Source organism: Pseudorasbora parva, chromosome 25, assembly GCF_024679245.1.
Source record: "Pseudorasbora parva isolate DD20220531a chromosome 25, ASM2467924v1, whole genome shotgun sequence".
Classification (NCBI taxonomy): domain Eukaryota; kingdom Metazoa; phylum Chordata; class Actinopteri; order Cypriniformes; family Gobionidae; genus Pseudorasbora; species Pseudorasbora parva.
In genome coordinates, this window is record NC_090196.1 from 21296188 (window position 1) to 21316402 (window position 20215).

Genomic DNA, 20215 nt, shown 5'->3' on the forward strand with positions numbered 1-20215 from the left:
ACAAATCAAACTAAACCCTCGTTACATTTTCTCAATCATCACTGTTGGCAATATTAGATACGTTTAATATTAAGTTGACTTGATACAGTCACTTTGAGAGAAAACAATCGCAGTTAGTCGGTTTATGCGGTCAGACGTTTTACCTCCGCTCGAAGTGGTATGTCCGTTTAAAGGGAATGCACACATTTGAATTTCGTTGAAAGGGAAGTTGCTCTGTTGTTATTACAGGAGAATCCTCGCGTTTGATCTAGAAGAGATGAGCACAGCAGAAAGGATATTGATCATACATTACACTGACGTTCTTGGTTTTAATTGACTTTTTTTCTAGCATAAATTATTTATTTGATTTTAACTTTTTAACCATATAGGAACGCATCGTATGATATGCTAATGCCATGACGTCGATGTTATTAGCTCTGTAGTGGCTATTGTTTGCAACATAGGCCTACAAGTTAATTAACCCTAATTTGTAATGCGTTTCTAAATAGTGCTGTTGGTAGTGATTATATACATAAAGTCCTAAGAATTAATGAAACATTTTTTATTCTTCTAGCAGGAAAACTTAATACATTTTTTTATTATTTTATTATTAATTGAAACATGAATAACAAATTGGTCTTCAAAATATGGACCCAGCGCCCCCTGTTGACAGGAAGAGATAAAGCATACTGCTATCTATCTATCTATCTATCTATCTATCTATCTATCTATCTATCTATCTATCTATCTATCTATCTATCTATCTATCTATCTATCTATCTATCTATCTATCTATCTATCTATCTATCTATATTAATGTCTAAATATCCCTCTTTATTATTCATCATTTTTGTTAAATAATTTGTTCCAGCTTTTCTATTAACATTATCTGTTTCATATTAACTGAAAAACGGGTTAGCATTTGTTGTGGTGAATTAATTGAGGATAGTTCTATATACATAGAAGCATAATAACATTTTATGTGAGTTATGGCATTTTTGGTTAGTTACAGCAAGACAAATCGTCATCAATATATTTGTTTTATTATGATTATCGATAATCATAAATTTGGTAGCCGTACTGTCCAGTGAAGGTAGCAAATATTGGGTGAAATGTAATATATAAATAATTGTACATTCTAAGCATTTTTAATAGAATTATGTTAGTGTAATAATATTTGTTTGTCAGTTGAGATAAAGTTATGTGTAATGTCCCTATTTGTATTTATGTGTGAATGTGTCAAGTTTCATTAGAGGAAAGCTGCGCATTCCCTGTTTATGTCACTGGGAGTCGCCACAAGGGGGAGGGACTTAGGCACGGAGGGACAATGCTTGTGTTTGTGCAAAGGCCCCTGAGTGGCGGCTCTGTCGGTTCTCTTGTGCTTGACTACGGCTGCTGCACACATTGTCATCGTGCAGAGGGGGGAAGTGGACGGCTTGATCTAACCGGTCAATGCACTGACAGAGGTAAGAACATGATAATCATCCTCTCAAACAGAGTTTCTAACTTGCGAATTGGTCAAATATGCAGGCGTTGTGTGAGGGGGGGGGGGGGTCTGTTTGTGGTGGTTGTGAAAAGTCTGAGGGAGCGCTTTAGGATGGGGAGGGGGGCCAGATCTCACTTGTCTGTGCTTTGGCAGTGAAGGGGTATGAATAGAGCAGGGTTGAAAGAGAGCAGTGCTGAGGGTAAAGGCATGCTCAGAATGCCACTGGGCTCCAGAAAAGACAGAGAGCGGGATAGAGAAAAGGGAGGATGTCAGTATGCCGGAGGAAAAGCGATTGAAAGTAATAAAAGTGAGAATGGTACACCGAATGAGATGAGAGTTAGTGGAAACATATATAAAGAAAGAGAAAAGTTACAAAAGGTTTAAGTTTAAGACAAATGATGGGAAAGGAGAAAGCAAGAAAAAGAGTGACAAAATAAAAAGAGTAGAAATCCTGCAGTTCCCCCTAAGGTACTTGACAAAGATTTCAAGTGTTTTCCAGTGAATCTAGCACAGGGTTATCTGAAACCCAAATTAAGTAGGCTAATTGTGAAAATGTATGTATGTATGTATGTATGTATGTATATATATATATATATATATATATATATATATATATATATATATATATATATATATATATATATATATATATATATATATATATATATTTATAAATCTTTCTCAAACCACAGAACCATTTAAAATGTGATAGCAAAATAGTAAAAACAGAATAAAAAGTGATGATAAACTTTTTTACGGCAATGCATACAGTATGTACAGCAGAAGAATGTTGAATAGAAAAGATCATGGTAATTTTATGTGTCAGACACCCAAATAAAGTTGTCAGTACTTTAATTTACTCTAAAACACAGCTACATTGATATACTGATATAAAAATTAGATCATTTTAGTATTAGTCAAAAGATTTTGACAGCGTAATAGAATTGTTTGAAGACTACTGTAGATGTCTATATTTTGATTTTTTTTACAGACAATGTTGTTGATACTGTGTTGAAGAACAAGAAAATCATGCTGATAAGCCCCTCGTCTGCTAGCTCTCTTCTCTAGGCTAATTCAGAGGTCATAACCTCATTAGCACCAAGATTAGAGAGACTTTAGGAGGGAGGATGTTCCCTATTTGTTCGCTATAGAAAAGCACAATTAAAAAAGGAAAATCAGTGATTCTGAAACCAATTGAAAGTCTTTTTTTATTGAAAAAATATAGCATGTCATTCTATAAAGTCATTCTGCAGCCACATATATCCTGAATTGTATTTATCTTCTATCTTTGTTAATAGCCAGTTCCAAGGAGATTTATTCTTAGCAAAGAGTGGTTGTTCTCTCCAAAAGGAAGAGTGTGAAGGTTGGCACACCATTCCAGGAGCCTGGCCGGGTGGGCCGTGGAAGGTTTGTTCTGGCACTTTTGCAGCAGAGAGAGAAGAATTGGAGGAAATCAGTTAAAGTCTGGCCAAAATGGCCGAGAAGAAAGTGAGGTAAATTTTTGACTTCCTCTGGTAATGGATGTAGAATTGTGAGATCCATCTAAACCGTTATATTGACTTGGTTTTGTGTGTGGTTTTTGTCTTGTGCGTGCGTGTTTGTTTCCTGCCGTTTACAGCCTCCCTGCTAAGCTGATTAACGGGGGCGTGGCTGGACTGGTGGGCGTGACCTGCGTGTTTCCCATTGATCTCGCCAAGACCCGCCTACAAAATCAGCAGGGTGCTCGTGTTTATAGTGGAATGTGAGTTCAACATCTTTATGACATCCTATAATTATGTTGCGTTTCATGTCATGCACTTGGTTTGGGGTCTTGTTCTGGTAGCAGGTAGAAAGCAATAAAATTACCTGTTGTGCAACTTACAAATTATTATGAATTGGTTTTGGAGTAACAGTCATTATAATTGCTGTCGTACACCTCTTTTGTATTTTATTTATTTTTATTTAAAGCCTATAACGAATGCTCTCTTAGAAAAAAAGGTTCATTGGGGTTCTATAGAAAACCATAAGCTTTTTGGCTCAATTTAAAAGAACATTTTATACCCAAAAGTGTCTATATATAAGGAGAAATGTCTTAAATGATTGCATGATTTTCATGTTTATCAGGTTATTTAATTGTTTTCCCTAGTGAAAAATAAGTTGCTGCTTAATTTATAAAATCTAATCAAAAAGTCAAACAAAATCAATTAAATACTAAATCCTAAATCCTAAATACTAAATTACTAAATCCATAAAATGGTCCCATGAAGGGAATACATTAAGGTTGTATATATAAATGCACCTGACAGAACCCTTTAAGGTTCTATATATTTTTGCTGTAAAATCTTCAGTTTTAAAAAAAAAGAGTAAATGTTAGAATGTTAGAAAAAAATCCATGTTAAAATGCAATTATCAAATATGATAAAACACACATATGCAGAACATTAATTTGTACATATCTCAATCATCATTGTATTGCATTGCATTATATGTTTTGCATCCACAGGAAAAAACTACAGAGCTTTGATCATAAAACCAAGCATTTAAATATCTTACTTGGACATTATCTGGAGATATAGGACCCTATCATACACCTGGCGGCTGGCGCGCAGTGTTTTTTGTTAGTTTCAGTGTGACGCAGTTATCATTTTCACGTGTAGCGCCACGTTTAAATAGCAAATTCTTTTGTGCCCATCTATTCGCCTGTTGGTCTGAAATCGGGGGTTTCCAGATGCTATTTTGAGGCATCTAAAAAAAAATATTGTTTGCAATAAAAGGCAATATTTCTTTGTTATGTAAAGAGCGCATTAGTAATATGCGCCTATAGGCAGGTCCTCAATGCACGTACACTCTGCTTATTACACACACAGGGATGCGCAGAAGCACACAGCCATTTTTAAATATTAAATATAAAAGGATTTTCATACGTGCTAAAAGGCAAACAAAGACTTTTTGAGAATATCTGGAATACTTTTATCGATTATGTCAAGGATTTAGATTTAACAGAAGACAATGACTGAGATGTGTAGACACTGCTGTTCATTTCTGAATAATAACTTGTATCACATGATTTATACAACTCATGTATCCTATTTTAATATCTTTATTTTAAAGATAAGTGATAAATATTTGTAAACCGTTGCTTTGCACAGATATGGCTTTCTGATAGGCATTGTGGTTGTTTGTCTTGTGTTTATGTATGCACAAAACTTAATAAATATATTCTGGCAAAAAAAATATAAAAGGATTACTCTCTGGAGAAGCGTTCAGTCTTTCCACACGCAAATTCCGCCATGTAAATAATGAATCCGCCATGTTGCAAGCTCAATTGGCTTTTAAAGGGAATGGGAGATGAGATGCTGATTGGTTTATTGCATATCATGCTCTAAACACGCCCTTGACTCATTAATAGTCTAGGTACAACCCTCAATGGACCATTTAGTGGGCGCGCTGACCATTTTCCCCGTCGTTAAACTACCAAGTGGATTCGGACACGCCCTAAGTGCACTTGCGCCATGCACTTCAAAACATGCACGTAGATAAATAAAATAAGGCCCACAGAGTGACAACTGATATTTATAACTATTTTATGTAAGTAATCTGCTATACTATTGTTATAAATATCTCATTGATTTACATTTTAAATGGTCAGAATCTTATTTTTTGCCCATATATCAGCAACTGCACGGAATTGCATAGTTTGTGGCCTCTGAATAAAGTTATTTTTTTCCTTCTCGAGTATGAGCTCCATATTCTCACAATATCGTACCATATGATCCATAAATATGATATAAAACATAAAAAAAATGTTTTTTTTAGGTTTTGTTTTTTCTCAGGTAGCAATAAACTGTTCCATTTAAAAAAAATATTTTTCAGACTATTACAATGGTCCTTTGTGTACATGGTTTTGTGTGTTTGATTGTACAATTTCTAAAAACATGTATGCATCTATTAAAAAACAATTGATTCACGAAGGCAGCATGTGTTAGTGATTTACTCTGGGCGGAGGCCTTCGTCTGGTTCTTGAATGACTCAGATGAGGCAAAACAACTTGAGTCACATGCTTTTGCATCTTTGATCTGTTTGATCTGTTTTTCATCCCCTTTTAAGTAGCTTGCTAAAAAATATCATTATGCATGTGTGATAGCATCGAGATAAAGAGAAGTACTCTTTGTAGTGATGTGTGAAGAGCCCCTTTCTTCTTTGTACACTTATGTAACAAGCAAATTCCCAAGTGGTTTGTGGGCAAGAGACAGGCTGCCATGTTTTAAGCTCTTACTTCCACACATTACTCACTCCCTCAAGAAATGTTGTGAATGTCTAATTTAGCTGGGTTTGGACAGCAATAAAATTTTTGTTTTTTACTGTTTACTGTGATATTCCACCATTTATACTGGTTGCTTTATTCTATTTACCAAACAAGGATTTTAATGAAGTTTGATTTTTATTATATTAAGATTAGCTCATTTCAGAACCAGATTGTAGTATTTGATTAATAATATTGAACATTTCTGTCTTATGAAGGCTGGACTGTTTGGCAAAGACGATTAAAATGGAGGGCTACTTTGGCATGTATCGAGGTATGTTTTTTTTCTTTTTTATCTAGTGCCGACTTTGGTTTGTACATGTACAGTGTTATTTCAATTTGAATTGTTATAGTGCTTTGGGATGTGTGGGATATGCTTTTGTATATATTCTCGAATTACATTTCATGGTGTTTCTCTACAGGTGCAGCTGTAAATCTTACACTAGTCACTCCAGAGAAAGCCATCAAGCTGGCTGCCAATGATGTCTTTAGACAGAAGCTCTCCAAAGATGGGTAATGCAAATCTACCTTAGTCCAACCCCAAATGTATTGGTATTAGTTTATTCTGTCTGTTTTAAAGGTACACTATGTCATTTTTGGCCCACTAACAGCTTTAAAAAACATGCATGCATTTTACAGAAAAACATTGTTTTGGTTGTGCTTCGGATCTGTGTGATTGTGCAGATGAATATGGTTATCCTACTGCTTCACTACTAAGCTTAAAGGCCAATTCACACTGCACTGACAAACCCCCCAAAAAAACCAACAAACAAGTTAGCCGTTGAATTTAGAATTTTGTGAAAATATTTACACTGCCCCAACCGACACAGATAAACTCGAGCACCCATGTAAATGATCGAGCACCCATGGAAAAACATGAGATATTCTCCATTTATTTTAACCTATAATAATAAACGATTGCAGCTTTCAGCTAGGACTTTCATCTTGTTTTATGGCTGTTCTATGGTGTGAGATGTCAAGAGCGCATTGTTGTAACATGAGAGTGTAAATAAACTGCACTTGGGCTCACCTTCAAACTTGACATCAGTGAAGTGGAATTCGTTACAGAACGACCTTACCTCCAGCATGAACCCAGCAGCATTGCCTCATGCCATCCAGCCTCTGGACTTGGCTGGCCATGACCTGACTGACTACCTTGTGAAGATCCTGATTGAGAGAGGCTACAGGTTTACCACCACACAAGTGACGTCTCTTGTCCACGTCTAGAGTCAAATGACATCTCCTGTCCACGTCCAGCATCCAGAGAGGGCCCCGTCTCCTGTCCCCAGTCCAGAGAGGGCTCCATCTCCTGTCCCGAGTCAAGAGGGCTCCAATTCCTGTCCACGTCCAGCATCCAGAGAGGGCTCCGTCTCCTATCCCGAGTCCAGAGAGGGCTCCGTCTCCTGTCCCCAGTCCAGAGAGGGCTCCGTCTCCTGTCCCCAGTCCAGAGAGGGCTCCGTCTCCTGTCCCCAGTCCAGAGAGGGCTCCGTCTCCTGTCCCCAGTCCAGAGAGGGCTCCGTCTCCTGTCCCCAGTCCAGAGAGGGCTCCGTCTCCTGTCCCCAGTCCAGAGAGGGCTCCGTCTCCTGTCCCCAGTCCAGAGAGGGCTCCGTCTCCTGTCCCCAGTCCAGAGAGGGCTCCGTCTCCTGTCCCCAGTCCAGAGAGGGCTCCGTCTCCTGTCCCCAGTCAAGAGAGGGCTCCGTCTCCTGTCCCCAGTCCAGAGAGGGCTCCGTCTCCTGTCCCGAGTCCAGTGAGGGCTCCGTCTCCTGTCCCCAGTCCAGAGAGGGCTCCGTCTCCTGTCCCCAGTCCAGAGAGGGCTCCGTCTCCTGTCCCCAGTCCAGAGAGGGCTCCGTCTCCTGTCCCGAGTCCAGAGTGGGCTCCGTCTCCTGTCCCGAGTCCAGAGAGGGCTCCGTCTCCTGTCCCGAGTCCAGTGAGGGCTCCGTCTCCTGTCCCGAGTCCAGTGAGGGCTCCGTCTCCTGTCCCGAGTCCAGTGAGGGCTCCGTCTCCTGTCCCCAGTCCAGTGAGGGCTCCGTCTCCTGTCCCCAGTCCAGAGAGGGCTCCATCTCCTGTCCCGAGTCCAGAGAGGGCTCCGGGCTTCCGGTGCTTTTATGGTCTCCTGAGCTGCCACTGTGATCCCCTGAGCTGCCGGTGCCTCCGGGGTGCCCTGAACTGCCCATGCCGCCATACTCCATGGGCCTGCACTTGGATTCACCTTCTAACTTGCCATCAGGGGAATCCGTTACATTCTGATTTACTGAAAATAACCGGCTCTTTAGATTCATTCTGGTATCTGACTTTGCTGGTTGCGCTGTCTGTTGTGTGCTGTGAATTCAGTAGCAATGTAAAGAAAGCAGTGTAGACAAATCTGTAAGTAATTTAGTATGGTATTCAGTCCACATTGACAGAAGAATGTGTGGGTGAGAACCTTTAACAGAACGTCTGGCATTTTGTTTTAATCGGTTAATCGGTTCTGAACAAAGACCTTATCCCAACCCTAGAAACACATTTTACATTTGAATACAGTATTTACCTAAAAGAAAACATTTTCTGTAAACTATTCCACAGAGCATTAACTCATTTGACTAATTATTTCCTTGGTAAATGCTATTACGATCTCATTCACCCCATCTGTCATTGTATCTGTCACCCATAGAAAATTACCTCTGTGGGGGGAAATCCTTTCTGGCTGTGGGGCCGGAACCTGTCAGGTGGTAGTCACCACCCCCATGGAAATGCTAAAAATACAACTGCAGGATGCTGGCAGGTTGGGTAAGTGTGTTTATTATGCTCCCATGAGTGTCATCCGAGGTATGTAGGTCTCTATCTTAGGATGCCTTACTAAGTACAAAGGTTAGCCAGAAATAATAGAAGCTGTTTGAGAAGAATGGTGTTATATATCGGATATCAGTTTCTGTTTAACACTACAGGATAAAAAAAAATAAAGATGTTGAATATTTGAGTTGTAACCGGTACAATTTTGTCTTTACAAGCTGCTCAGAGGACTGTCACTGCCTCTGCCCCTGCCCCTGCTGCTGGCCCAACTCCCTCATTGGTTGCCTCTCAGGCGGCCCAGCCAGGCACTAACACCTCTCCTCGACCCTCAGCGACTCGTATCACCCTGGATCTACTCAAGACCCGAGGGCTCAGGGGTCTTTATAAGGGTGCAGGTGCTACACTGATGAGGTAAGACACAATCAGCAATGTAACTTATAGGAATATGGTCTATAAAGTATATTAAAAACGAAGAATTCATTTATTTCCCCTTATGTTGTTCCAAACCTGGAAGACTTTCATTGTACAGTTGAATGCAAAAGAAATATATATATTTGAGCATATATCAAAGCATGAATTTGTAATGGAGCTTTCAATGTAAACAAAGGAACCATGTCAGGGATGGGGAGGGGGGTTAATCTGTGTAATCTTTTTTAATCATAAAATATTCCATAACAAAATAAAAATTGCCTGATTTTGATTCAATTGGAAAATTGGAAAAGATTCAATTGGAAAAATTGTTCTGAAAGTGATTCCAATTATATAATTCCCCTGTGTCGTTATTGTTATAGTTCATAGAATAAGATTTATTATTAAAAAAGTATAGTTTATAGTTGTCATCCTTTGTGTGAATGGGCCTTAATTCATGAGTCGGGCATCACTACTAAAGATTTTAATTGAGTAATGACCTACATTTTGCTCCTCAAACAATACTATGACTTGGAATATAAGTAGGCATAAAAGGTAAAATTCTTGTTGAGAGCCTCGATCCTCATTTACTTTCATTATATTGTAAAAGAAGCTTTTATGTTAAGAGAGAAAGTTATACGGGTTTGGAACAACATGCCACTTTCATTAAAACTACACTGTGTTGGCCTAGAAATCTAGACGCACCCTAGCGGCAGCAAATTTAATCTGCCCGCGAGTGTCGTTTAGCAACTCTCAATACCCTTCTGAGCTGTATTCGCCTAACTCTTGCCGGGCCAATCACATCATGTACAGAGTCGGTGGGCGGGGCCATAATGACGACGGCCGAGTTGCGTGCTTCTAGTAAACACAGAAACTGGCGAACGGCGGTCTTTCTAATCAGCTTTGACCGCGACTCTGGAAGACTTGGAGTTAAGCTTTTCTCTGAGAAAATAACAAAGAACGGCACTGAAGTCATTCTTAAAAAGGGAAGATGTGTTCGGAGTTTTGCTGACCGGATATGGTGAATGTTTAATCTATCAACAAGCTCTGTTTCACCTTCGTTGCTCTGGTCGGTTGCGCTATCCTATCACGTGCAGAGGGAGTTTGAAAGACAACCGTTTATCCGCCCCTCGGATTGAGCTCTGTCAATGGTGAGTTTCCAGACCAAACATCTTGATGTGGGTCTGGCTTGTCAGGCTAACACTGTGTAGCTTTTTTAGTTTATTCTTAGCTAAAAACACTTAATTATTTAAAAAATATATGTGCTCATTAATGTATATTTACTTCTTTCAAGTAATAAAGAATTCTTGTAAGTTGAAAATACATACGGGTGAGGGGTTCGAATGCCGGTCGCCATGTTGCCCCTCCATCTTGAAAGTACATTAGCCAAAGAAGGACATGTCCATAAATTCAAGCTTCGCCTTTCGTGTTTTAACACTCGATGGCACCGTGTCGAATGTGAAGAGGGGGATTGCCATGTTAATCTTGGACTAAATCGGCCACCGTAGGAGTTAAAACGAAATCAGAATTGAGAGGAACAGAAACTATTATTCACTGGATGGTCATATACCTTTTCACCGCTAGATAGGGGAAAATATCACACAGTGTAGCTTTAATAATAACAGAATTTGAATGAATTGGTGAACTATTCCTTTAAGTCAAATAACTAAGATGTTAGCCAATCAACATCCAAATCTTGCAAACCTTCAGTGATGTGTTATCTTAACTAACTTAAGTAATTGCTCTCTCTGCAAACACACGCACTGTTTCAGGACAAAAAGATGGATAGGCGTCGCAGTGACCTTTCACCTTTACCACCACCCACACAAATAAACCCACTCACCTATCCAAACCAGCCCTCCCCCCACAGGCTCCCTGCGGTCTGTGATGTAATCCCAGCTGAACTGATGTAACCTGCCAGCTGTCAGTTCTGATCTGTTATTCATAGCTTCTAATAAACCGTAGGCGGAATTCTCTTCTTAATGGAATTCTAATGAGAGCTCGATCCATCTCAATCTGTTGTCTCTCATCTATGGCTTACATGGCCTAAATGATATTTCTAAATTCACCATTTCACATTTATAGACTGAAAAACCAATCAGACACATTCCAATGATCGATAACATTTCATCAATAACGTCCTGCAGCTATGTCTACATTCTACAGCTCTGTCCTTTCTCTGTTCAGGGACGTTCCGTTCTCCATGATCTACTTCCCGCTGTTCGCCAACCTCAATGCTGTAGGCCGCACTGAGGATCGCCATAGCAACCCCCAGGACCGGGCCCCCTTCCTGCAGTCTTTCGTGGCTGGTTGCACGGCCGGCTCAGTGGCAGCAGTAGCTGTCACTCCCCTGGACGGTGAGATGCAGGCAAGAGAGGAGTAGAGGAACACAATTTGCTCCCTCTCCTTTTGAAATGCATGCAGATAAATGTCCCATTCAGTTAGTCGTAGCCGTCCAAGCCTGTAAAAATCATTGCTAATCCTGTTTCAATGCTACTGTGCTACTGTTGCGTGTTGATTGTCAGTTGATATAGATTTTGTATGGCTAATAGACTGATTATTTTAATTTATTTAAATAATACATTTTTTTAAATACATACATACACATATATATCATTCTCACACACTCATTCATACACACTCATTCATATATATATTTTACAGCTGGTCAGAGGAGTTCTTGTGTCAACAAACATATTTGGTATATATACATTTACTTAGTACATATAAATTTATTTACTTCAACATTTTTAACATTTCTTTACAAAAAAAGTAGTTCTTTAAGTAAATACTTATTACTTCTACTACTGAAGATTATTTAAAGGAATCATCTTAAGAAAAACAGACCCCAAAAATAGTTCATACTAAAAAGCCTTTTTGTTTTGTGGTGAATTATGATAACATTTTGCCAAACTGTTTTCTAAGTAGCTTACTCCCAGTAATTTAGAAAGGCACAGATTGAGTCTTTTGTTTCTAAGTGATTAAATATTGAACCCCATGTGATGTGTAGACTGAAACATTTCATTTGCTTTGAAGAAAGTCACTGTTTGCTTTTTAAGTTCTTTGTCTGTCTATTGTATCGTATGAGAGACAATTCTTTGTTGACTGAAAAAAAGGAGTAAAGGGGACAGAAGGATTATTTGGACAGTGGAAACACTGGCAGTCACTGTAGTCTTTATTTAAAGACTTGGCAGTACTCTCTGCAACATTACAAAAATACTCATGAGAAACCTATAACCTAGTTTTTCATTAATTCCATTATTCCTGTGTAACTTTAAACAGCAATGACACAGATGCTGATTTAAAGGGCCTAACACTTAACTAATGTTTAAAAACCTTGAAACCCTCACTGTAAAAGTTACTGCTTTAAATTAAGTACAATTAACTTGACTATATAATTTCGATTCAAATTATATTAAACTGACTTTTAAAAAGTTGAAGCTTGTATAACTTCTAAAAAGAAATGTATGTTCTCATGACTTATTGATCATAGCAGTTTTTATATGTTTTTTTATTATTATACATTTTTTTAAAGCTGTTAAACTAACTATAACTGAATCGGCCAGAGGGTACCTGCATTTGGGTAACCAGATCTGAGAAATGAAAATATAAATGTTCACTTTCAGCACAAGGTGTGTTTATATATATATATATATATATATTTATTTTAATTTTTTATTATCAGTCTACACACACACATATATATATATATATATATATATATATATATATATATATATATATATATATATACAGGTCCTTCTCAAAAAATTAGCATATGTGATAAAGTTCATTATTTTCCATAATGTAATGATATAAATTTAACTTTCATATATTTTAGATTCATTGCACACCAACTGAAATATTTCAGGTCTTTTATTGTTTTAATACTAATGATTTTGGAATACAGCTCATGAAAACCCAAAATTCATCAAAATATTTGCATATTTCATCCGACCAATAAAAGAAAAGTGTTTTAAATACAAAAAAAAGTCAACCTTCTAATAATTATGTTCAGTTATGCACTTAATACTTGGTCGGGAATCCTTTTGCAGAAATGACTGCTTCAATGCGGCGTGGCATGGAGGCGATCAGCCTGTGGCACTGCTGAGGTGTTATGGAGGCCCAGGATGCTTCGATAGCGGCCTTAAGCTCATCCAGAGTGTTGGGTCTTGTGTCTCTCAACTTCCTCTTCACAATATCCCACAGATTCTCTATGGGGTTCAGCTCAGGAGAGTTGGCAGGCCAATTGAGCACAGTAATACCATGGTCAGTAAACCATTTACCAGTGGTTTTGGCACTGTGAGCAGGTGCCAGGTCGTGCTGAAAAACTAAATCTTCATCTCCATAAAGCTTTTCAGCAGATGGAAGCATGAAGTGCTCCAAAATCTCCTGATAGCTAGCTGCATTGACCCTGCCCTTGATAAAACACAGTGGACCAACACCAGCAGTTGACATGGCACCCCAGACCATCACTGACTGTGGGTACTTGACACTGGACTTCAGGCATTTTGGCTTTTCCTTCTCCCCAGTCTTCCTCCAGACTCTGGCACCTTGATTTCCGAATGACAGGCAAAATTTGCTTTCATCCGAAAAAAGTACTTTGGACCACTGAGCAACAGTCCAGTGCTGCTTCTCTGTAGCCCAAAAGTGGCTTGACCTGGGGAATGCGGCACCTGTAGCCCATTTCCTGCACACGCTTGTGCACGGTGGCTCTGGATGTTTCTACTCCAGACTCAGTCCACTGCTTCCGCAGGTCCCCAAAGGTCTGGAATCGGTCCTTCTCCACAATCTTCCTCAGGGTCCAGTCACCTCTTCTCGTTGTGCAGCGTTTTTTGCCACACTTTTTCCTTCCCACAGACTTCCCACTGAGGTGCCTTGATACAGCACTCTGGGAACAGCCTATTCGTTCAGAAATTTCTTTGTGTCTTACCCTCTTGATTGAGGGTGTCAATGATGGCCTTCTGGACAGCAGTCAGGTCGGCAGTCTTACCCATGATTGCGGTTTTGAGTAATGAACCAGGCTGGGAGTTTTTAAAAGCCTCAGGAATCTTTTGCAGGTGTGTAGAGTTAATTAGTTGATTCAGATGATTAGGTTAATAGCTCGTTTAGAGAACCTTTTCATGATATGCTAATTTTTTGAGACCTGAAATATTTCAGTTGGTGTGCAATGAATCTAAAATATATGAAACTTTAATTTTTATCATTACGTTATGGAAAATAATGAACTTCTATCACATATGCTAATTTTTTGAGAAGGACCTGTATGTGTGTGTGTGTGTATGTATATATATATATATATATATATATATATATATATATATATATATTTATTTATATTACACACATTATATTATATATTATATACACACACAACCTTATCTGCTTTTAAATGTTGATTAATGCTTATCATTTTCAGTTATAAAGACTCGCCTACAGACCTTACAAAAGGGAGAGGGAGAAGACTCCTATAAAGGCATCATTGACTGCACACAGTAAGCTTTTTATTTGCATGTATTGACTTCTTATTGAGTGCTATATGGTACTAAATAATTACTATATTCATGTATCATGATATTTACAATTTATGGCATTAATACTTTTATTAATTTTCACAGACGCATTTTAAAACGAGAGGGACCGGCCGCATTCCTCAAGGGAGCAGCGTGTCGTGCTTTGGTCATCGCTCCGCTCTTCGGCATCGCTCAGGGCGTGTACTTCCTGGGCATCGGCGAGCATGTGCTGGGCCTGCTGGGATAGCGGCAGGTGATGTCACCTCAATCATCATACACGCATTACTGTTTCTACATGGGCCAAGAGATGAAAGAAGCTGCAACAATGAAAATAAGAAGGTCTTGGACTTTATTTGCGACAAGGTAAAGATGGAGAGAAATTCACGTACCCAACCAAAGGAGGTTCAGACACTTTGGAAGAGCAGAGGAAGGTTGTGTAATTCTAACATAAAAGCCTATATTGCACACTAACCAAGAACCTAAAAAACAGGGTTCTTTATGTTAGACAGGGTCCTGCAAGGGTTATTTTTATGTTTTTAAAGCCCATAGTTACAATCAGTTTGAAACCAACATGATTCACGGTTGATTGGTCTGTTGTGAACACGGTCGATGACTTAAATTAAAGTTGAAATGGATCCAGATCTTCCAAATGTATATTTTGGCCAAAAAAAAAAGAGTATGCAGGGTCTGTTGACTTAATCTGTTTGCTGTTTTAATTCTCGTCTCTCAGTAAATCTCAGTCTCTATATCTGAAGAGACTGCTGTGCTTCGCTGTGGAGGCCTTGTCTTCCTTTTGCATGTTCCTCTGTGGGACAAAATTCCTTGTAGGCTATATAACGTCAGCTTGATATTTTTTAACGCTTCTTTAAATGATTTTGTTGAGTGCGCAATACATTTAAACGCACAAAGCCTTATCCTTGCCACTCAAGTTTTTGACTAAAAAGAAATTACAAAACATAATATACATTACCAGTGGCTTTTAAAGAATTACAATATATATACACTATATTTCCAAGTATTGGGACATCCCTCCAAATCAAAAAAAGTGGAAGGATTTGGGAACAGCAACTCATCCACAAAGTAGTAGGCTACATAACTTAGCCACAACTTTCAGTAGGTGGAGGGGGGTTATGATGTGGGGTTGTTTTTCAGGGGTTGAGCTTGGCCCCTTAGTTCCAGTGAAATGAACTCTTAATGCGTCAACATGCCAAGACATTTTGGAAAATTTCATGTTCCCAACTTTGTGGAAACAGTTTGGGGTTGGCCACTTCCTGTTCCAACATGACAAAGCAAGGTCCATAAATACATGGATAAGGTTGAGTTTGGTATGGAGGAACTAGACTGGCCTGCACATATACCTGACCTCAACCCGATAGAACACCTTTGGATGAATTAGAGCGGATACTGCAAGCCAGGCCTTCTCATCCAACATCTGTGCCTGACCTCACAAATAACAGCACAAAACACTCCTAAACCTTGTGGAAAGCCTTCCCAGAAGAGTTGAAGCAGTTATAGCTTTAATTAAATGTCATGCGCATGTAAAAGCAGGCGTCCCAAAACAATTGGCAATATAGTGTATATAAAAGTATATATTTTTACACTGTAACAAAAAAATACAGTGAAAAGTATAAAGAGAAATAAGCTCTTGAATAGTTTCATTGTGAGTGCACTTCTGTAAAAAAAATAGCAGAAAAATAAAAGATCTAAATTATAGTATTATAATAATACCAAGAAGTAGAGAGGCTTATTCCTTGGAGACCTGATTTTTGAGAAGTTATACTAAATAATTTTGATAAGCAATCAGTACATATTTACTATGCAAGACTGATATATGCGTCTCTGCTTTTTAAGTCTTTTTGAAAATATGGTCTGGAGTCATTTGATTATGCAAAACATTGTTTGTGCTCCACAACTGATGCTAATTTGCATCTCATATGTTTGATTACCACAAGAGGGCAGCATGTTTTTAATGTTTGAGGTATATGTAGCATTATCTGTAAGCCTCTGTCAGATGAAGTACGATTTCTTTCCTGTAAGGTGGATAAAGTGTAACCAACAAGCAATGCATTTTTTATATTGTAACGGGCACAGGAATGCTTCAGAATACAAATAAAATATATTTGATTTATTTATCTGTAGTATTTGCAATTGCACTACAAATGAAAATACATAGAAAACCACAGAGGCATCCATGTTTTTAAGATATTAAATAAGGATTTCCATTTTCCAGGGAAAACCTGTTAGGCTGCTAGTTTAGCTAACAACATTCAAGGCAATAAGAATGCAAATTCCTGAGTGCTTATAGCTCTTTGTTCAAACAGCTTGAGATAAGATGTCAGGTGTCCACTTTCCCTACCAGTGACATGATATTTAAACAGAAAGCACTAAATAAACACTCAAAGGAGAGGTATAAGGTAACACAAGCACATATGAGCCATTCATTTCAAAAACACACAAGAAAGATAAATTGCTGGAACATGATCCAGCCAAAATCCAGTCACCTTAAAAAGATAAAACTTCCCATCAGAACTCCTTATCACTTTAACATGTTTTCTGAATTTCACCAACTACCATTAAAGTTTATTAATAACAGTCCACTAATCCATAAACCTGCGGTTTGGGTTGGCACCAAAAAGAGTCACTCTGATCTCAGGCATCATCTGTGAAAGCAGAAATAAATAATATGAGGAGGACGTTCACAAATACAAGCTGTTTATTCCTGTTGTAAAATGTGATTGTTTTCTCTACCTGTTCCGCTAGAAGTTCTAGTCTGCTTTCCAGTGTGTTGGACACCTTGATCTTGCCATTAGCGTTATAAACTTCAACACCTCCTGAACTTATGATGCAAAGCATGAACAAACATTTTGAGAATATATAAGTAAGAATTTTATAGCAAAATGAGTGTTGAAGTGATCTTACATGTCAGGGGACAGGAAGCTGTTTTCGTCGATGCCCACCTCAATATTACTCTTTACAGCATTTTTGTAGATAGGGATGTTTTTCTTAACGGCTGCCTAGAATAAACGGGTTTGTATAGCTGATATGCACATTGTAAAAATATCACGTAAATGGATTGATATGGAAAATAGCTCACCTGCACCATCGCTACATCTTCCTTTCTGCAACGGATTATAACCTTGGGTTCCAACAGCTGATAAAATCCCTGCAGAAGCAAAGTGAATAAAATATTAAATTATATTATTATTATTATTATTATTATTAATAAATGATTTATAAAATAAAACAAAAAATAGATATTAAATAAATGCTTAATTGTTTTTTTTGTAACCTGTGATTCTTTTTTCAGGATTTGTTGACGAAAAGAAGTTGGAAAAAAACAGCATTTATTCAAAATAGAAATCTTTTGTAACAAAGTAAATCTTCCTTACTGTCACTTTTTATCAATTTAACACATTCTTGCATAATAAAAGTTTTCATTTCTTTAAAAAAAAAAATACTGACCCCCAAACATTTGAACCCTAGTGTATAGTTATGAAAGATTTCTATTTTAAATAAATGCTGTTCTTTTTTTAACTATTCATTAATCAAAGAGTCCTGAAAAGGTTTTAAATTGATAATTTAATAAATTAGTATATTCGAATGATTTCTAAAGAATCATGTGACACAGAAGATTGGAGTAATGATGCTGAAAATTCAGGTAAATTCACAGGAAGACATTACATTTTAAAGTATATTAAAATAAAAAACCATTAATTTAGTTAAAATAGTAATAGTTAGTATCATTAATATACTATTTTAATTTTGATAATATTTTGAACTATTATTTTTTTTATATTCTGTTGTCAAGTTAAAGTTGTAGCAATTTTGTTTTGTGTTTGTCATTTTTATTAGTTTTAGTTTATATAATTAGTTATTTTCCAAATGAGAAATGTTGCCTTTATTTGAGGAAATAACTTCCATTTTCTAGTTTACTTCAAGTTTATTTCAAGTAATGATTTAAAAAAAGTTTAAGTTAACAATAATAGACCTACTACATTATTAATAAATAAAAAAAATGAGTACCAGACAAGACTTAAGGTGCTCAAAGCCCTTAAACTAATAAAACAAATGAATAAATCAAAAATCAATTAATACATAACAAAACCTATATATTATTTATACATTACTTGCTTCTTGATTTATATAGTTTGCTATTAAATAAACACATTTTCAGTCTATTACCCATACAAAATCTGTCAACTGACTATCAACAACACCCAATAGTTTCTCTCAGTAGCGCAGAAATAAAAATAAGAATGATACACAATTTTTTTTGTGTGTGTGATATGACTGTTAGAATGTACTTTAAAAACTATATAAAAAAGCTAACATTGCTAATTGGACCATAGCTGACCTGTAACACCAGCCCCTCTAGCAGTGTTGAGTACTGATTTGGGTCTTTGGCAATGTTGGTCAACCGTTGCCGTGCATCGTTTAGGAGATCCTGCAAAGAATCACACAAGGAAAAAAATGAAAAAGAGATGGATTTCTTGTAATTCTACAAAAGCATAAACTATATAAATGTCAAAATCACATCATCATCACACCTTAATCATGTCATCACGGGCTTTGAGCACCTTCAGTCTTGCCTGGTTTAACAAATTCGACATCTGGCTGTGAATTTTAATAGACACATTATTAAATATGCCAATAAATATGGCCATTAATACACATTTATAGAACTTAAACTCACATTTTCTTCTGTTGTTCAATCTGTTTCTCTTTCTTCTCATAGTACTCCATTATCTTCAATCTTTGAGTCTGTACCAGTCGTCCCTTTTCGATATTAAACTCTTCTTCTGCCTGCAAACCGCAATACACACGACTTTAAGCTGATACATAACAAATGTTAATAGATGATAGAATGCTCTAGAGAAATTGGACATATCTACGCACTTATGCTAATCATTACATTTGTGTTACCTTTGCATCAATTTCTTCTGCCTTCTCATTTGCTTCCTGCTCAATGAAGGCCATCATGTGTTTGATCTGGAGAGATGCAATGAGATCAGTGTCAATAAAAAAGAAAAACAAGGCTGTTACAACGTCAGACCACTGATGCACGGAAATAAAGTTAGACGAGGGTAGAAACTGATGGGGAAACGAGACTGAAAGAAATGTTGAACTTGAATCAGTGCTGGGAAAGTCCATGGAGCTGCGTTGGACAGCTGAAGGACAGATTTCCCCTTTTGGCATTACAATTCACAGCAATAAACACTCACAGAATATGAATTCATAAAATCTAGAATTGAGAAAATGCATTTGCTCTTCTCATATTGAATGCGATATAAAAACAGATGTCTAGCTACAAGTACAAGATAAAATAATAATTCGGTTTATGTATAGGCATCTTTCAAAACACCTTAGAAAAGTTCATCATGTAATACAAATGACAATACATTTAAAGCATTTGTATACGACTGAATATCAGCTAAAACCCACATGATTAGTGCCTGCAGTTTCCTTTTTATTTATATACTTACCTGATGTTAAATAGAATAGTTAATTTAAAAATATAACCTCTAAATGTAGTATAAACTTGTTAAATGGGTTTTCTTACCTGTTTCTGTACCGCGGCATCGCTGAGCGCCATGTTATGTTGTTTTTAAGGCACTGACTTTGATATGAAGAGGGATTTGTCACGGGAACGATTGAAGGACTAACTTTGGAACTACTAATCTAAACTATTTAGTACTTTAGCTGTATTAGTGGAATATGCGGCAGCACTAAACTACAGTTCCGCTAAACGTCAGCTGACGAGGATGAAAGCGTCATGTG

General features: G+C 37.4%; 2 protein-coding genes across 3 annotated transcripts; one reads left to right on the forward strand and one right to left on the reverse strand.

Annotated features, from left to right (window-relative positions):
* The first annotated feature begins 218 nt into the window (after nucleotides 1-218).
* Nucleotides 219-16565, forward strand: slc25a18 (solute carrier family 25 member 18). Of its 2 annotated transcripts, none has more exons than XM_067437274.1 (10): nucleotides 219-1445; nucleotides 2764-2958; nucleotides 3084-3206; nucleotides 5966-6021; nucleotides 6170-6260; nucleotides 8398-8513; nucleotides 8735-8927; nucleotides 11112-11281; nucleotides 14344-14419; nucleotides 14543-16565. In XM_067437274.1, the coding sequence occupies exons 2-10, from the start codon at nucleotides 2939-2941 to the stop codon at nucleotides 14682-14684; spliced, it is 987 nt and encodes a 328-aa protein (XP_067293375.1). In that variant the 5' UTR covers nucleotides 219-1445; nucleotides 2764-2938; the 3' UTR covers nucleotides 14685-16565. The 2 variants fall into 2 exon arrangements, with proteins under 2 accessions (XP_067293375.1, XP_067293376.1); XM_067437275.1 differs by having other exon boundaries at nucleotides 2816-2958.
* On the reverse strand, nucleotides 16548-20200 carry atp6v1e1a (ATPase H+ transporting V1 subunit E1a). Its single transcript, XM_067437276.1, has 9 exons — nucleotides 19998-20200; nucleotides 19361-19426; nucleotides 19131-19240; nucleotides 18985-19051; nucleotides 18792-18881; nucleotides 17532-17600; nucleotides 17357-17451; nucleotides 17186-17273; nucleotides 16548-17097 (listed from the first exon to the last, which is right to left on the reverse strand). The coding sequence occupies exons 1-9, from the start codon at nucleotides 20028-20030 to the stop codon at nucleotides 17035-17037; spliced, it is 681 nt and encodes a 226-aa protein (XP_067293377.1). The 5' UTR covers nucleotides 20031-20200; the 3' UTR covers nucleotides 16548-17034.
* Nucleotides 20201-20215: the final 15 nt, after the last annotated feature.